Here is a 19,508-nt window from a genome sequence, read left to right on the forward strand (position 1 = left end):
GTTAAGTGCGTGAGTTCCATAACTGAACTTAAAAGTAGGCCAAGCGACCACTGCATTAGAAAGATACAAATAAATTACAGTCAATAGAACTGGGATTGGACCATGCATGATTTAGCTCTAAGAGACCTACTTCATCCTGAAAGGACCAGTTGAATTTTGCTGTGTATGGGGAGAAAACATCTTTTATGCAAACAATGAGTGGGATGGGCATATACTTGTTCAGTATGACAAAGACATTGAAAGCATCCATCTTGCTCTTACTAATTTAATTTGCTGTAATTTTCTCAAGTCTTCAGCTTGCGTATGTACGTAATATAAACATTACAGGAAAAATGTGAGCCTAGCATGCTTTTGTCTATGGCCTAAGTCATTCTTTAATCATAAGATCATACCCTGGTCTCCTCTCAGTCATACGGTTTTATTTTGTCCTTGAACAACTTCTACAAGAACTGCACAGCCATGCAGGAAGTGCAGGCTGACAGAAGGGAAAGGCTGGCATTATATTAGAGGCACTTCCATGCTGACTTAACAAACTGAATTCTCATTTTACACTTGCTACAGCAGTCCTGTATGATCACTGGTGTATTCGTTAAAGACAATTTTTCATTCATTGTCACTAATTGCAAGTTTCCCAAAGGCCTTATTTGATTCTGAGGCCTGATTTACTTCTGCGCTGAGAACTTACCAAAGCAGCTGAAGCTTTAATTTGAAGCTGTAATTTGAATACATAAAATATTAACAATGCTGGGCACACTTCCAAATTTGAGATGCTCAAAATAGAACGTAAGAAATGATTAGAACATAATTTCTATCTCTACCTTTGTTCTTAATCTGAAGAGGTCCAAAGAAATCTATTTTCAGACAGACATTTTGAAAATTCAGTTTAATTAATACGTGTGAAGCATTCAGAAACTACAGTAATGGGCACCACTGTAATGCTTAGTGGGGAATTAATAATTGCATCTTTACAGTGGGATTTGAATAGCATCCAGTAAATAAAGGATGGAGTAATGAAGAGGAAAAATATTAAATAGCTGTTCTGTAATGAGCTTCACTTCAATTTCACTTCAACTGTGTGAAGTGAAAGAGGCAGATGTTCTCCGTTAAGAAAAAAATCTTGTAATTTAATCAGGGAAAGTATCAAAAAGTATGGTTACATAAAGAGCTTGAATAAAATCGCACAGCAAATCTTAATTCTGGCACAATTACTTTCCAAGAACTTGATTTTACAGTCCTAATCGTACTGAAGCACGCAACATTTCTCTAAAAACACTGACTGCCTGCTCTCAGGTTAAAAAGGGAAACAAACTGCTTAGAAGGGGAAGAAAAAGAAAAAGATAAAAGTACATCAGCAGGTCTGGAAAGGGACAGATAAAACAAAATACAATTAGGCCATCATATTGTACCTTCTCACACCACACTGCATATCTTCATGAATATTTTTCTACACTTTTTCTACACTTTGATTATCACATTTCAGAAAATATGTAGTACAAGGGAAGATACAAAGGGAGACAAGAAAGTGACTGGAGGTACAGAATAGGTTCTGTGCAAAGATAAACTGAACAGGCTTCAGATGTTTTTTTTGTTTGTTTGTTTGTTTTTGTTTCTTTTTTAATCATTTCTGCCTGTTGTCTGCCCAAATGTGAATTACGTTAGATTAAGCAAACAAAACATTATTCATCATTCCTCATGACAAAAGTATGGACAGGAGAACTGTAAACTGTAAAGGCACCCAGATACCACCCACAGCTGTTAAATTACAATATGGATGCACCCAACTCTGGAATTTCTTAAACTACAGATAACCAGGAGACTGCTGGATCTGGTACAAAGTCATCTTTATTTACAGTTATGCCAATAGCACAAGAATATTTCTTTTGCTTTTCCCTGGTCCCTGCTAATGGCCACTGTCAAACAAGAGACCAGCTCTTGATCACAAACAATGTGGTACTTCTCAGAAATTTGTGGAATGTGAGTTTGGCTGAAGATATAATAATTGTAACAGACTTCTGTTTTTTCACTGCTATATCCAGTTCTAGGTCCTAGCGTCACTAGAAAACACATTTTAATTTGAATTTTAATTTGAGGGACGTTAAGAAAACTTGAAATCACTATGGAAGAAAATGCATGTGCTAGAAAACGTTCATTCAATGGGCAGTGAGATGGGCACGGAGGCTTGCTTGTTTGTATTATGAAAAAAGCTACTGATGCAAGCTAATCAACAGTAAATTAGGCTTTTTTTATGACATAGGAATCATTTAAGCTAGAATCTGCCTGCAGGCATTAGCCTATAAACTGTTACACAGTTACTGCCACCAACTATTAACAAATACTGTTTGAAGAATGAAGAAGTTTCAGGGCCAAACTGCACTCCATAGTCCTCAGTTAGAATTAAACCACTCTTAATGAACATTGTTGCAATATTTCTCTATTGTGGAATTTTGTGGCCATTGCTTGACTGCAGTCGTGCCATAATTCAGTTCATTATTTCGTTTGAAATATTGACCGTGGTCATGTATTTTCAAGTCAGAGTCTCAAGTTTCCATTCAGTGCAGCACTTAATCACATTATGAGGTCCAGTCTAGTTCCCCAGGGTGCTCTGCTCACTTGTTTTCACATTTTTCAAATGTTTATTGAGTCAGGTTTTAGTTAAGACTAATTTCAGTTTATGATAAGTTAAGAAGAGATTACCACCGAGCACTATTTCATAACCTTTCCTCACATATTTTTTTTCTTCATAATAAAGTCTGGAAGCCAATATAATCTTCATAATAAAGTCTGGATGAAATGTTCAAAATAGTGAGAGGGGGGGAAAAAATAAGTAAATCCAAAATTACATCTTCTCCAATCTCTAGTATACTTAAAAATATATGTAAGTTGCTGATCTGCAAGTAATGTCACCTGTCTATTTTGATGGCAACTACAACAGATACAAAAGAACACAACAACACGACTTGATAGAGCAAGTTCTCAGCTACAAAACACATGTTTTCGACATGGTCATGACCATTAGCTGTGCATGCTCACCAGCAACGAACAAGAGCTTGGATGCTGCACTTGTAAAAATCTGTCAGCAGAGGTGATGCACTGTTGCTGTTCCCTCTGCTGAAATGCATCACCCGCTGCCTCACTGCACTCACATCCACTGGTTGGTCTCCATAAATGTTCAACAACTGAAAGTCAATGGGTGTCATTTTTTTCCATGTGGAGAAACTGAACTCCACCCCTTTGCTTCAGACACATTTACACACCTGATGCCATTCTGTCAGACTGCCCCTCTGCTGCCATCACAGCACAGCAACAAAACATAATGCAATACTAGTGGAAAGGTTCAAACTCTACTGCCGTACCTGCCAACATCCACCTCTGACACTGAGGGCCAACATACTAAAGTGGGAGGCATTACTTATGGAGTAGTCTTCATATATGTGGTTTGTTGCTGCTTTCCTTCACGTCTTAATCTGATATTTATTCTGGGCTATAGAGTGCACAGTGTCCCATGTGGACTAATTAACGTGAAAGGAATTTATTGTATATATATTATGACATCTTTCAATCTTAATATTACAGTAAAATTAGATATTAAGATATATACAGTCTTTAATTATTTTTCCTGCTACTACAAACATGCACATCACTCATGACTACATTCAAGGATGCAGGACACTATGAGGAATAGTGAGAATTTAAGTCTGTGCAAATGAGTTGTGTGCATGAAGACAATTCAGTAAAGGCAAAAAGAACTCTGCAGGTTAGACACTGACCTGCCATCCATCAGGGACTGTCAAGTAAGTTACTCTTCCACTTACAGTAGCAGGTCTTTCATGATGCCAACAGGTTTATGTGATACAAAACTGAAATCCTCCTGTTTGCAGGACTGATAATCTGCTTTTACTTAACATAGATAAATGAGCTGAAGCAAAAATAACAGGCAAAAATCTAAATTTGTTTCACTAAGTATCTGTATTTAGAAACTAGTTGTATGAAGCAATCATCAGTCAAATATTTCTAGCAGGTAATTCAAAAAGAGTTACACTTTCAACGTGTAAGGCCTGATAAATCAGAAATACTACAGTGCTTCTATTTGACTGACCTGCAGTCAATAAACAACGTGCTGTCAATGGCAGGAACAAGGCACCATATATGTCACCTTCAATTTCAAAAAAACCAAGCATTAAAATCGGTCAGACATCAGCAAGTCTTACATGGGGTTTGGCACTGAAGAAACAGAAATGATAGCTAGTGAAATCTAGAGCACAGCTGTACTTCATTTCTGAAACTGCTTAATGACTTTGGTTCTCACAGGTAAATTTCCAGCCCCATTGACAATTAGGCAGCACTTTCCTTTGGAAAGTGAAGCACTAATGGTAGTAAGGAAAGAGAGGCAATCTGCACAGCTTTGCTAATGAGGCATAATAAGGACCTATAACACTCCTCTGATTCTCTCCTGGGTTCTCGACAGATGGCTGACAAAAGTAAGTGAAAACCAATCGAATGATAAGGTGTTTTATAAAAATAAAATTACTTCCTGGTAGGCTGGTAACAACTTCAGCTTAGACTCTCACTAGTGAGGCAATAGTGGATTGCTGAAAAAAACAAAACGAGCCAGCCCTACCCTGAGCATTAATGGAGATCACTGCCAATGGGAACACAAAAAGGGCTACGCTGGAGTAAGAGGGCTATGAAAGTCTCATCTTGATTCATTTCAGACATTTTACACAATAACAATGGAAATATCTGAGCTTTCTAAAATGCAATGCTTTTGTTGTGCAGAAAATGAAAAATAGAGTAATCCTATTGAAGTAATCTTACTGTTTGGTTTGTTCCCTCCCTATTCCATATTCCTTTCAAATGATGTAACAGTATATTTATTCACTTTAACTGGCAACACATTAACCTCATGCAGCTGCTGTTATATTCAGACTTGATCCAGCCAAGATTAACATGTTTAGAGCAGACATAAAATGTATTTTTTGGCATTCCAAAAAAAATATAAAAAAAAAAAAACAACCCTGCCAAACAGAATGCTACTTTGGTAATATATGCTTCAGGATGAAAAAATCCACTACAGCCCTTCCGAAGACAAAACAAAACCAAAAAAAAACCAAAGAATGTCTGGAGAAAAAAGAAAAAAAACAACAATAATAAAAAAAAAAAAACAGCTAACATGCTTTGAAAATGAAAGAAATGGAAAGTTTCAGTTTTTGGAAACAAATACAAAATAAACGGAAATGCAATCTTCCCTTTGCAAAACACTGGCCAGGCCAGAACTCCCTTCTAGAAGTTGAGTGGATAAATCTTGGATGCTTTAGGGGTGTTGTGTTGTCCATGAGGATTTTTATGTGCAAGAAAAGCACAGTTAATAATACCACACCTCTCAGCAGTCAGGGCCTCACCCTCCTCCACACAAAGAAAGAAAGCAACAACTCAAGATTCTGGACAAAACTCTCTGGTTAGTGCCATGAAGCATCAGATGCTTCTGGGAAAAAAAACCAGCAGTTCAGTTGTATCTGATGTCCTGCCACTCCCTGAAACTTTGCCCAGGTATTACTATGCCTCCCGTAATTACAGAGTGAGATTCTACAGCACTGGACAGGCAGGAAGAAAAGACAAACACCACACCCCACCAAAAACAAGACAAAACAGACCTACTCCCATTCCTTCAAATTCATCACCTATTTGTCTCCAGCTTTAAGGGGAATACGGCACAAAGCCATGCAATTTTTATCTTGGTCCAAACATACCATAAGAGAGAGAACAAAGTCCAATGCCTCACTGGCTTTTGCAGTCTCCCTCACAAATAACTTTACCAGAAAAATTGAAAGAATACATACATATATGCACACACACATACAGTATCTAGGCATATAACATATATTACCAATAATTTCAAAGTTTCCAATTTTCTGATGATGCAATTTCTAAGCACACATCAGTTGAGCTTATAAGAAAGCTACAAGGGTAGGGAAGCATGAGACATACAAACTAATCAGTTTAAGTGCAGAAGTATGACAATATTAAATGAAAAATTAAGCAAGAAAATAACGTCTTTACCAACTAGTGCCACTTGTTAATATTTAGCCTACACAAGTTTCAAATGATTTCACGTTGGTAGTTCTCTGGTCTTGGCTTTACCATCTTTTGATTTATTTTTATTTTTTTTAATTAACCTCAGTTCTTCTTGATTCAAAAAAAATGCTTGACCTTCTTTCATTGCATCTCTAAATTTTCTATGTTATACATGTTATTTCTACTTTATTTTTTCTTAGGGAATTCTCCAAAACATGAGGCATGAGCTCATTTCCCTCAACAAGTCTCTTTGTAAATGCAGAAATGCAACAGATTTGTACAGATAAGCAAAACAATGACAGTTCATTTGAAAATGTGACAGGATATGTCTGATATCTTTCTAAATAATTGGTTTCTTTCTTAAAAAGCAAACAAAAAATTCCCTCTACAGAAATGCAAATTTAAAACAATCTATTCTTCAGCCTAAGAAGTCTGAAAGTGTCCCAGTTGATAAATCTGCCTTCTGCACAGGTTGGTATTTCCTTACTGAACAGTGTTAAATGCTATCTCTACCTCAGGAGCTTTAGATTATTCCACCAAGCCTCTAAACAAGCTATGAATTTTAAATTCACTTCTTTAAAACGCAGAGGTTCTGGAAAATTTAGATCTAAAACTCTGACATCACTCTCTTAAACATTAAACAAAAATGTAGGAATTTTAGAATATCACTCAATGCAGCGAAACATATCCTATCAATCCAGTAGCACTTCTTTTTCTGGTTAGTCAAGCCAAGCAAACGTATTTCCTTTTGGCTGTTTCACTCATATTCATATTGCCTTTTGACTAATAACAGACAAGAAAAGAAAACAGTCCTTAGATGCTTAGATAAGCCTATTGTGCTTTCTTCAAGACAGAATTCTGAGCAGCAATAAAAAGCAATATGTGAAGAAGATACGTACCTCCGGCTCTCCAATGGGCGCCCATCACTAGAGATGCTTCGTGGGATGTTGGCTGCTCGTTCTGGGGGTGGCATTTTCCCTTCTCCTTTCCCTGAGCCAATCCTAGATGGCACTGGACTTTGAACTTGGGATGGTACCTGAGCCACATGAGGTCCCTGTCCCTTGTTTGCATTTCGCTGCCATTTGTTATTATTTCTGAAGGGAAATTTGAATTCATATGACATTCCTTCATTCACTTTGTATTCCATCACTGGCATACGGTAGTTTTCAGAACAACTTCTGGAAAAGAAAAAGGACAACAAAACAAAATGTTGTTATAAAAAACACTGTTTTGGAAAGCAAAACAAATATATTTTGTCTACAAGGATAAAATTTTGAAGACAGAAGTTGAGCCAACTACAAGAAAGAGAAGATGCAAGCCTTCTTTTAATAAACATGTATTTAACAAGTTCATCTGATTACTGTGCTACAAAAGCAAAAAAAAAAAAAAAAAAACCTGCACAAAAGTTATCATAGTAGAAAATACAACACTTGCTAATAATTGTAGATGCCAAAACAGAAGACATCCCCTCCTTCCTAAGGATAAAACATGAACAGAGCAGCACAAAAACTGGACTAAGATAGGACACAAGCTAACACAGTTCATGTAAGATGCAGGGAGAGTGATTTGGAAAATAAACGTGACCTTGGCGAAGATGGCCAAGAAGGCCAATGGCATCCTAGCTTGTATCAGGAATGGTGTGGTGAGCAGGACTAGGAAGTCACCCTGCCCCTGTATTCAGCACTGGTGAGGCCTCACCATGAGTACTGTGTTCAGTTTTGGGCACCTCAGTACAGAAAGGACATTGAGATGCTGAAGCAGGTCCAAAGAAGGGCAACAAAGCTTGTGAAGGGCTCGGAGAATATGCCCTAAGAGGAGAGACTGAAGGAACTGGCGCTGCTTAGTCTAGGGAAAAGGAGGCTGAAGGGTACCTTATTCCGGCACCTGAAAGGTGATTACAGAGAGAGCAGGGCTGGTCTCTTCTCACTGATGACAGGTGACAGGATGAGGGGAAATGGTCTCAAGTTGCACCAGGGGAGGTTTAGGCTGGATATCAGGAAACACTTCTTTACAGAAAGGGTTGTTAAGCACTGGAATAGGCTCCCCAGGGAGGTGGTTGAGTCACCATCCCTGGATGTGTTTAAAAACAATTTGTGGTGCTCAGGGAGGGTTTAGCAGAAGGTTGTTAGAAAGGGTAGTCGGTTAGGTTGCGGTTGGACTTGATGATCTTTAAGGTCTTTTCCAACCTGTGCAACTCTATGATTCTATGATGTGGGTGGGGCTTTTTTTTTTTTTTAATCTGCTACCAACCTTGCATACGTGACTGCTGGCAAGTCGTCTCACCTTAACTGCATTCCTCCTCTTCCTCCAAACTTATGTCAATCAATTTATTTGGATAGGAATTGCTTCTCACGTGAATGTACTATACCAATATTCATTTTAGCTAATGGTCTGTATAAGCTACTGTAGTAGAAATACTAAATGATCTCCAGAGGACACAGTGAAGGATACAAGTTTTGAAAAATTGACTGCCAAAGAGATAATGCTTTGTGCAAAGATCTAAGCCAAATCTTCAGTGATTCATGTAGGATAACCACCAATTCAATACACAGTTCCTAAATCTTAATGATTTTGGATAAAGCAAGCAGGATAAACAATAACTTTTAAAAATTTTATAATTAGGTAATAAACTACTATGAACACTCGGTCATGCAAGAAAACAAAACCCATGACTGCTGAGAACAGTGTTTCTAAAAGTGCGGTAATTTCTCTTCCCGCTGTGCATATGGATACATGAATGCTAAGCCTGCTTTTGGCTGCACTTAATTTAGTTCAGAAATAATAGGATCTGGGCTTTCCACACAGATTTTTCTGCTCTAATCCTTTTGCTATGATTGCAGCTGAGCATTCCATTTGCCTGGGCTACTAAACACTGTACAAAAGCTTTCCAAATACCTCATGGGTGACCTTATGCCACTGTGCATTTTAATCCCTGACGTATTCAATTTTCCATTGACAACTAGGGGACAAATAAAACTTCTTTCCTGTTTGCTACCAGTTACAACAGGGTTCAGAATGGCTCGCAGTGAAAACAAATATGAATTCTTCTAGTGTTTATGTAAATATGTCTTTGCTTAGATCTGTATTTTCATATTAATGTAATAAATGCACGTTTAAGTTTAGCTCTAATGTTCCTAATTATAAAAAGATTTAAGATCCATCCCTATAAAGGTATTACCTGATTAGAACACAACAGTGCAAAACCTACTGTCTGACTGCAAGAAACATATTGATCTTGTGTAACTGTACACATTTTTCTTGGAAAACCTAACAAATCTAAAGCTAGCCACTGGGCAAACTTAGTCCATCAAAGATTATCCCATTTTAATCACATAGCATTTACAAGAAATTAACACAAGACACTGGGAATGTGGTTGAAACTACAGACAATTGAAGAGTTCAGGGGACCAGTAAAAAATTAAAAAAAAAAAACAACTTTAGATAGTATGAGTTCTGGAAAAATGCAGATAATATGCAATTCAGGAATAAAAGCATGCATTAATGTTTATTTCTGACTACATTTAAAACCTGTAAGAGCAAAAATACAAGCCTCAAGATTAACAAGAATTGGAAGTTAGAGACATGCAGCAAGATCTTCTACGGAGTGAAAAAAATTGCAATTTAGAGGAATTTCTCTGCTCAGATCCACATATTTGATAGACTCTAGGACCTAACTTATTCATTAAAGGAGAAAACTATATGTCTATTCATAGCTTTCCAGAACTACATCCACAGACACTGAAATGCACATTTTTGATGCATATAAACACACAGTTCTCTATATGTTGTTTGATTTCCAGATCAATATAGCTTAAAGGATACGTAAGCTTATTTTGACATTTTATTAAGCAGCAGCATATAATAAATATTTTGCAGGGCCCAGAATATTAGAAATTTTCCTTAGCTTTTCTTTCACCTTAGAACTCTGGATGCTGTCTTATAACCATGCAGCGGTTTCTGAAGGTTAACGCTTATTCTCCAGCATTTCCCCCACCTCCACCATCCCCCAAATCAAAACATAATTTCTGACTGAAGGCAGTTATCACACAGTACCTGCGTGGCGTGCAGTCCTCATAGGGAGGGACAATGACAACCTTCACCGTTACCGATGTCCTCAGAAGATCAATCATTTGCTCATGGCTCAGAGTGGCTACAGCCACCTTACAAATTTCCACCAGCCTGCTACCCTGTCGCAGTCCTGCCTGCCACGCGTACCCGTAGGGCTCAACATCTGCCACAATGCCTTCATAGTTTACATGGAAGCCAAGCTGACCCAGACCATTCCTACGCAGAGTCATCTCCACTGTTTCACATCCCTTAGTCATGAGCTGTGGATTGAAACAGGAAATTTAATGATTAGGACACTAATAGGATACAATAGGGGAAAATATATATCTAAGTCCTGGGTACACAATCAAGTGAAATGATCTCATCACTCAAACTGGTATTTTCAGTAAAGTCTGGTAATCCATGTTTTGCCTTGAAGTTTTTATCAAAACCACAAGAATTTTAGGAAAAAAAACAACAAAGCAGATTGCAACAGATAAAACATGGATTTAGACAAGTGTGTCTATTTTATCTTATACATTTTGGTAACTAATCAACCATGCTATACATGATAGGACAAGGGGGAATGGTCTTCAACTGAGACGGGGGGTGGAGGGGGAAGGTTATGCTAGATATTAGGAGGTAGTTTTTCACACAAAGGTTGGTGGCACAATAGAACAGGTTGCCCAAGGTGGCTGTGGATGCTCCTTCCTTGGAGGCATTCAAGGCCAAGCTGGATGTGGCTCTGGGCAGCCTGGTCTAATTGTTGGCAACTGTGCTCATAGCTCGATGATCACTAAGGACCTTTTCAACCCAGGCTATTCTATGATTCTATGATTTCCAGCTGTTTTAGTAAACTGCAAGTTTATTTTCAAACAGAATAATAATGTAATGGCATAAGCTACTAGACATAGTAAGCTGTAATCCATGCCAACTTGTCTGTCTACCATGAACACAAATACAGTTAAGAATAATTTAACAGGACACGTTTTTCCCTTTTTCCTGGTCATTATACAGCTAAGCTGTAAAATTAAAGGAAAGACAGTGAAATATAGCACATTCTTTCGTGACTTAATTGGATAAAAAATGAGCATACTCCACCAGCGTGCTACCCTGTCGCAGTCCTGCATACCATGATTCACTGTGTTTTTATGTTATCATATCATATTGAGAGAATATCTTAAGCTTGCAATATGAATTGGGACTGCACCCTGCTAGCACATTAATAAGACAAAGATATTAGTTTCATTTGAAACAAGTTTCAACAAGTTTATAAGCCGGAGAAAATAAGGAAAAACCTACAAAAGAAAAATGATGACATCAGTATCTATTGTGCAGGATCAATTTATGCATGTGAAAGCCCTGTTGTTTTTTGTTTGGTTTTATTTTGTTTTTAAAATACAGAGACAATTGACAGAGCCAGTTAATGTTGGCTGATAAAACAATATCAGATCAGTAAGGGATTTTGAGAAATAAAAGCAGGAAAGTCTGTGTAGATTTAACAATTAGCAAATAGGACAGCTTCAGGCATCCTAAACACTGATGCAACTCTGAAGCCTTCGTGGTGGGGGGAGATGAGAAAGGAAAGAGGAAGCAAACAAGAGAACACATTCTAACCTCCAGCCTTTTGACGATCTCTTTGATGTCATCAATGTTGCTGATGAAGCTCTCCAACGAAACGCATTCACCTCTCTCATAGAATATTTTTATATTTGTGTCTGTTGAAGTCCAACCTATTACATCTCGACAGGAGCAATTAAACACCACACTTTTTGTGTCCTGTTCAATGAGGACTACAAACTCGTTAGAGACACCTAGGAGACAGTCTATTTCCATACCCTTGCTGTAGTCTTTTGCATGGACACTCCACACGATAGCACCAGAACTATAGATCTCTGCTCCTGGATAAGGCTTGGACTTTTCTTTCTTTTTTGAAGCAAGTGAGATGAAGGGGAATTTGCCAGAAGGGTCAATAGGTGTGTTGGTGACATTCTTCTCTGCCAAGTCTTTCAAGTATTCTTGACGGGTCCTGGTGGCCATTGCACGAAACTTTTCTGATTTATGAGCAGCATTCTCTGCATTAATGACTTTGGCTAGTAAGAAGTCCCTGAACACGTTTGATTTAGGAAACGTGACGCCTTTTGGAATAGGTGGTCCAAAGGATGGTACATCTCTGGATCTTGTCACAGCAACACTAAAAGAAATATGAAAATAAGGAAGAAGCAGAGAGTTTGACTGTATGTGAATTCAGCACTTTTTGAATACATAAATATATTTCCCTTTTTCCATAACTCCTGAAAGTTTTTTCTTAATTTCCCCGTAATATACCCTTATTTACATTTTAATCTTGCCAGTTTGCAGACCACATCTTCCTTCGCGTATAAACAGAAGGCCAAATATTTCTGCATCTAGGAATTTTTTGAGCCATCCTTAGTATCTCAGCTTAAAGAGAAAATGCAAAATCCTGCACTTCTTGAGGGGAAAGATAAAATAACCAGTCTGGTACTATAGTTCTGATTCTTGCTCCTTCTTATTATAACCAAAAAACTTCTGACATGTTCTATTACTCCAGCATTTAATTTAGACAATTAAGTTGCTGAAAGGCTCGTTCACTCAGTAGTCTGTCCTAAGTAGAGGTCATCACTGCAACAGCTTTGTAACAACCACCACTCCATCAGTTCTAACCTGATCTATCATATTCTGGTCAAAGCATGAAAAAGTATTAACTAATTTTGGCCAAAACATCACAGTAATGGAGTTTTTATAAGGAAAATAAACACTTTGAAATACACTAGAATTGTATATGATGGTTCCCTTGGAAGGTTGGCTGTCACTAGTTTTACACTTTATTCTAACCTGTCTGACTCCTTAAACACAATTACTGAAATCCTGAAGTGATTTCAGGCTTCTGAAATGTTCTTTATCTTACATGGGAGGGAGAACCACTGGCAAAAACAGTGCTTGATTTTATTCCTTTTATGCAGTTCTTTACACAAATTCCAGTACAAATTTATGCTATATTGCTTCCTGTTTAGTCTAGGATTATGATCAATGTGACTGTTCCCAACAATCCACTGAAAAAGAGGTCAAAGTTACTTTGAAAACTTTCCTAGAAAAGCTTTTCATAATGGAATTCTATGAATCTAAATCAAGTGTTTGTACCGAGACGAGAGGCTAAAGAAAAGAAGTTGAAAGGACTTTAAAGACAGTACAAAGAACATATAATGCGCTGGTAGTATCCATCTCATCTGTCAGTCTCATCTGTGCACAGGACTGAAGGCCAACATGATGAAAAAAACCACAAAATTGGCACTTAACACCTAGCCAATTCTAAAATCAATACTGACACTTTTTTTTCCCCATCTCTCTCCTCCCCTTAAAATCCAGATCTGTGTCACTAAAGCTGTAGTTTTCAAATAATTATATTAATTGCTAGGAATCAGTAAGATTCTATCCTTTTCAGTTGCAAACATTTGAAAAAAAATAAAGAAAGAGACGTGAAAGTCTTTATGCTAGATGTAGAGTCCAGAGATATTTCAATTTATTGTAGTATAAAGAGTATAAATCTTTACCTTGCTCTATATAATGAAAAAACATGAAACCACAAGCCACAGTATTTAAAACAGCTAGCAAATGCAGATCTGTCTGTATTTGTACATAGACAAATTCAGCTGGAAAATGTATTCATAGTCCTTGTGGATTTCCTAGGATTTCTTACTTTTTATTTCCCTCAAAATCAATCTGACAAAATTTAAGAACATGTGTACACATAAACCAAGTAGCAGCTTGTCTTCAGAAGTGCAACTCAAAATGAGAGATGTAAGCAAACTTAAAACCCAAGCAACCTCTCAAACATTCTAACTGAAATGGTTCACAATTTGTTGTCTTTTAGTATAAAGGGTCAGGAAACAATCTCAGGATAAAAGAAGTCAGTCCAGTTACACACAGTCAACAACCTGCCTTACAGCAACTATCAATATAAACATGCCTACTTCAGTAAAGTGTAACACACATACAAAATTCAGCATTGCTTCTAGTACTGCTGCTTCAAGAAGCATTGCCACAAGCTTGTGGGGAGGGAAAAACCTTCAAACCTTAACATAATTATGTGAAAAACATGAATATATCATCTCAAGGACACTGCACCCAACTGCCTTAGCTCTTCCTCTATAGACTGAAGTGACACATTTCTATTTCAGTAAAAACAATTTTAAGGCTCCCTCCTTTCCAGATGATTATTCTAAATCCACTGCTCTGACATTTCCTATTTTAAGTTAAAAAATAAGAATTTGCTGAGATTAATTGAGATTTTAAAAATACAGCAAGAGTTCAGGATGTAACAAAGGTAAGAAGTTTGACTGAACTTAAAAAAGTCAAAAGCATTATTTCTACACTTAATATAGTTACAAAATTTACACTAAGTAGGAATCTCATTTTGCAGTTCCTTGTTATATGTCACTATCAATTAGCATTTTCTCTTTTAGTAAGGTTACACTATATTGTATACGCTGCATAATGCTCTGGAATAGTATTTTTGGAGAGAAACTAATAAAGAGCCAAAGGTATTTCAGACAAAACATTTCCAAGAATGTAGCTTCTTTCTGAAGGCTTATTCATATTTTCCTCACTGCATGCATTCCAAAAAGGGCATATATGCTTAGATGCCTGAATTATCGGAACAAAAAGTGCATTTGTAAAAATCAGAGGAAAAATTCTTCTCAAATACAGCTATGAAGAAAAATGAGAACTAAATTTTAAAATCATTCGTGAATGCTTGACTAGAGAGTGAGTAAAATGAGTACATCCATTTCCTCACTGAACGTGGCTCCTTCAGATACTTGTGTGTGCCTACATACTTTTTAAGAAACAATGTTTTAAATTCACATATCCCAAAACCTCCACAACCTCAATCTTTCATCACATTTTCCTACTGAGAAAAGAGGAATTACACCTCCCTCTGCATTCAGTTCCATGTTTTTAGTGAAACCAGTGATAGTTACCTGTAACAAACACTGTCAGTACAGGGACCGTGCACTCTCACAATGACAAAGACATGCTGGAAGTGAGATCGAATGTTCTTTGGGCTGAATGGTTGTGCTCCAGGCTCCTGGAAAACTATTGTCACAATATCATTTCCAATATGTCGCTTTCTCAGAAGCTAAAAAAAGAAGAAAAAAGAAATCAAGGAAGCACACATTAAAACTTTTCTCACAGTTTTTAAAGTCTTTAGTGGTTTTTTTTCCTATTACTATTGTTCAGTTCTGTGTTTCAAGCTGAAAAAGAAAATGGTTGATGATATATATATATACATGAAAATTTTAAGCTAAATGGAAACGTGAAAAACAATAACAAACACCGACTAGTATGTAATCGGACTCACCAACCAGTAATACATGGAAGCTGGAAAACATTTCCCACTTCACACATCTTTACAAGGTTCAATTTCAAGTTAAAATTGTTACCATTGTTAAAACAGTCTATAACAATTCTCTTACGCAGTATTCATTCAGCAAATCTAAGACTACAGTAAATAAGAAAGGTAAATTATAGCATAGTATTTACTCTATAAAAGGAAGCTACAAAGAACGCTGTGGTTTTTTTTTATTATTAAAGGAAACGTCAATTTTATTTGCAGAAATGCAAACCGAGTCTTTAGAACAAAATGGATACACATCATAGTCAACAAGATGGTCTAGGACTCAACAAGAAAAATGCAATGAACTTCATTCAATTGTATCAGAAAGGGAATTCATGTGCACACAGGACACTTAGATTAACAGCTCAGTTCCTGAAAAAGGTGTGATGGGATCCTCACTGGTTTTTGGCTTTTCTCTGAGATAAAGGAAAACGTCACTATTTCTCTCCAAAAATAGTATGATAGCCTCAAATTAAACTCTGCAGTAGTCCAAGGAAAGCATGGAAGAAATGTTTTTTTTTTGTTTTTTTGGGGTTTTTTTTGGCTGCTTTTATCAGTCACCTTAATTGATTAGCTTTTCTTTCCTTTTAAAGACCAGGAACTTCAAAATAACAAAACAGGACAGCCTACAAGCTTCTTCAGTATATTAAAACATACAAAAATATCTTTCAAGTGGCTGCACATTGTTCTGGGCTCCCACTTGTCACCTCTGATTCTGCACACATTACTGTTTGTTGAATCAAAGCATGACTGACCTTGTCGAACAAGGCTGAAAACTGTCATGTATGCACATATGTAATACAAATGCACTACTGACATTATAACACACATTTTCATTTAAAGCTTTACTAAATAATGGATAATAAGACAGAAAACAGTCTTACGGAGAAAAATCTAGCTAGACACCTGCAGTGTACCTACAATAACCTGCCTTGCTCATCTTTGTGATGCAGATGGCCAGTGTTTTCTTTGCTTGTAACAAATAACATCTGTCATAATTATTCATTACTTCACCTACTTTTGAGACAGGAAAAATTAATTGTAAGCAGTCTCAGTTCATCTTACCTGCTGTTTGTTGTTTGGAGTATATGGCAACATAGTAGAAACATGGAACATGATTTCATAGTCCTTGTACGTTGTATATAGAGAGTGAGTACCTGTTGAATCAGCTTCAGTTAAAGAAAGAGAAAATAAGAGCATTATTAAAAAACACGTTCAAAATAAGGTTTCATTACTATCAAGCAAAATCACCAGACAAGACAAGAACTCCTATTCATCCTCAATCCTAGCTTACATGAAAGCAAAATAAAAACTTACCTAGAATTTGTTCACCTGTCAAAGCAAAATATATAGGCTGCACGTATAATTGGACGTACTTTTGTCAGTGATGAGTTTGCTAGGAACAGGGAATTTTTCCCAGAATATTGTGAAAAAAGTCTATTTAATGGAAGGTGGAGAAGAAACACGAGCCAAATATATATGTATGAACATGTGGGTATAAGCCTACAGAAATACATACACTATTAGCATACATATATCAGTACTAGGTACTAAGATAGAGTCATGCAATAGGGGAAGAAAAAAAAAAAAAGGCATTCCTCACAGGGAATGCATTAGTTTACACAGAACAAAGTAAACAAAAACTTTCCTACTTAGTGTTAAACTAAGGGAGCATTCTGGCTTCATTTAGCGGGTCACCTGGATCTGCATGGTTAGAAAGTCACTTCCTCATTATTGGGCGCTGCTTTTGTACCCTTCTTTGGGGATTCACTTCTAAAACAATTGTATCGATTGGATTTTGTTTCTTTTTTTTTTTGAGGCAATGCTTTTAAAAACTATATTTATTATTTTTAGAGGGGTGGAGAGAGAGGTTAGAACCCAACTCTGTCACTATCTCATCCAGAAATGGAAAAGTACTTTTGCAGAACACTAAGCAACCAGAATAAACCAATAGCCAACTTTCAAAGTAGACAGAAAATAAAATGCATTTTGGTATGTTGAGTGATTCTTCCTTTGGAAAGGGAAAGCAAAAAGTTCATTTATATTCTGGAAATTAAAAACGAGTAACAAGATGTAATCATTTTCAGAAACCACCTATCATCTCAAACTAATCAGAATGAAACTGAATGGTACAGAATGTGGAAACGACTTCAACAGGTGTTGTGATCTCATGCGTAATCAATGATGGACGTATAACACACAACATCAAAAAGAAGAGAATGGATTATTTTAAACATAAATGCCAGGAATCTGAATTTAATGAGTAAGATAAAGTCTTCACTAAAAATGATACTAAAAATGGAAAAGAGCAATCAAAATAGAATTTTTGCATGTTTATAAGACAATGATAGAAAAAGCCCACAGCAATGCCATACTGCTGGTATATTAATCAAAGGTACTTTCACTATTTTAAAATTTATAGAAGAAATTGAAGGAATTCAGAAACAGGCCACAAAAATAATTGTACATGGATAGAGAGACCTTCATGTGGAGAGATAACTAGGATTACAAAGTTTAGAAAGAAAAAAAAAGAAGGGGATAACATTGAAGTTTATGAAGTGTTAAAGAAAAAAGAACAAAAACTTGAAAACATTAAATTAAATTAAGATGTAACACATCTTAAAGCTGAAATAGTAAATATACTCCATTATATGTAACAGCTACCCACAGTGCAAAAAGCATATAGAAAAAAGCATCCTGCATATCTGAAGTTGTAATGTAAACATGGTATTACATTATACAATCTCAGCCACTTACAGCAAAAAAAAAGTTGATAAGCCCTTATATACTGCACATTGGAATATTTCACATTAGCAGAACTCATGTCACTAAGGAAATGACTGTTGGTGAAGTATTTACAATAATGTGCACTGATCATAACCATAATCTATGTAAATAAACTTTGACTTAAACTTCTGATTTCCTGTCAAATTTGGAAAGATAAAGGTAGCACTGCTATCAGTTAAAAACTGCAGCATCATCTGTAAAATGAAATGCAAAAACGTCTACATCATAAACTGCATGGAGATTTTGCATTTGTAAATAATCTATTTACAAATGTATTAAACAGTATTTAATAAAAAGAGAAAAAGAAAGCAAATGTGTTCCAGGAATCTTATAAAAAAACCTCACTAAACGCTTCAGAGAGTTTGGGTTCTCTTCTTCAACACACAACATTGCCATAAAAAAAAAACAACAACCATCAGCTAACAGCTGAATATTTCCTTTTTAATGCTAATTACAAAAGCTGAAGTGGAGTCATTTCATCTTGTGCTCAGTCTGCAGCAGTTTGCATCATCTGCTTGATCACGACAGTGCTTGCTGAAGGAGGCAGATGCACTTGAAAGTCACCCAAACACAAATGTTCCTCCTTACTCAGTCTTTTTTTTTCCCTTCCTAAGTATGCAATTTCGTACTTAATGTTTGCTAGAAGTGACAGAAATATTAGAGAGAATGCAGAGGAACGGGGGGCACTCTGACTCATTATTAAAAATAATACTCTGGAACAACAAATAGGTGTTTAAGCCAAACTTCCAACTTTCATGAGTGAAGTTCGTTGTGGGCAGAAAAAGGTTTTTTCTTTGCTGTCCTACCCACCTCAAAGTGCACAGAAATCTCACAGAAGTATTGATTCTGCAAATTCAGTAAAATACAATCCTAATAACTTAATTATTCCAATAATTTTGCCTGAACTCCACAGCTTAAATCCCTCCTATTCTAACTCAATATAAACAGAAGTCCACATCCAATACAGACCTGTGTATCTTCTTCACCCTTCGCATTTCCTCTTTCTTGCAAGACCAGCGAAGCACAGTAAAATAATTACTGATATTTGCTTGAAATGCCATTGCAGCAAAATCAAAGATTGGGCACTGGAATAGTATCCATCATTCCATGGTGGGAACTGTCAGCCAACACTGCAATTGCCTTTAATTCCCCCGTATTTGATACAGGCCTGAGGGTCCTACAGATT

At 36.6% G+C, this 19,508-nt stretch overlaps 1 protein-coding gene across 5 annotated transcripts in view; it reads right to left on the bottom strand.

Moving 5' to 3' along the window:
• SIPA1L1 (signal induced proliferation associated 1 like 1) overlaps positions 1-19,508 on the bottom strand; it is a 192,025-nt gene that overhangs the window by 32,389 nt on the left and 140,128 nt on the right. For all 5 annotated transcript variants that reach the window (XM_042875745.1, XM_042875831.1, XM_042875576.1 and 2 more), the window contains 5 exons: positions 16,601-16,704; positions 15,120-15,277; positions 11,737-12,313; positions 10,126-10,400; positions 6,972-7,250 (listed from right to left, as the gene is read on the bottom strand). In XM_042875745.1, coding sequence (XP_042731679.1) covers positions 6,972-7,250; positions 10,126-10,400; positions 11,737-12,313; positions 15,120-15,277; positions 16,601-16,704 — 1,393 coding nt within the window. The remainder of the gene's footprint in view (positions 1-6,971; positions 7,251-10,125; positions 10,401-11,736; positions 12,314-15,119; positions 15,278-16,600; positions 16,705-19,508) is intronic.

The sequence above is a fragment of the Lagopus leucura genome, unplaced genomic scaffold (genome assembly GCF_019238085.1).
Source record: "Lagopus leucura isolate 7727_CA_CO unplaced genomic scaffold, USGS_WTPT01 Super-Scaffold_1, whole genome shotgun sequence".
NCBI classification, from domain to species: Eukaryota; Metazoa; Chordata; class Aves; order Galliformes; family Phasianidae; genus Lagopus; species Lagopus leucura.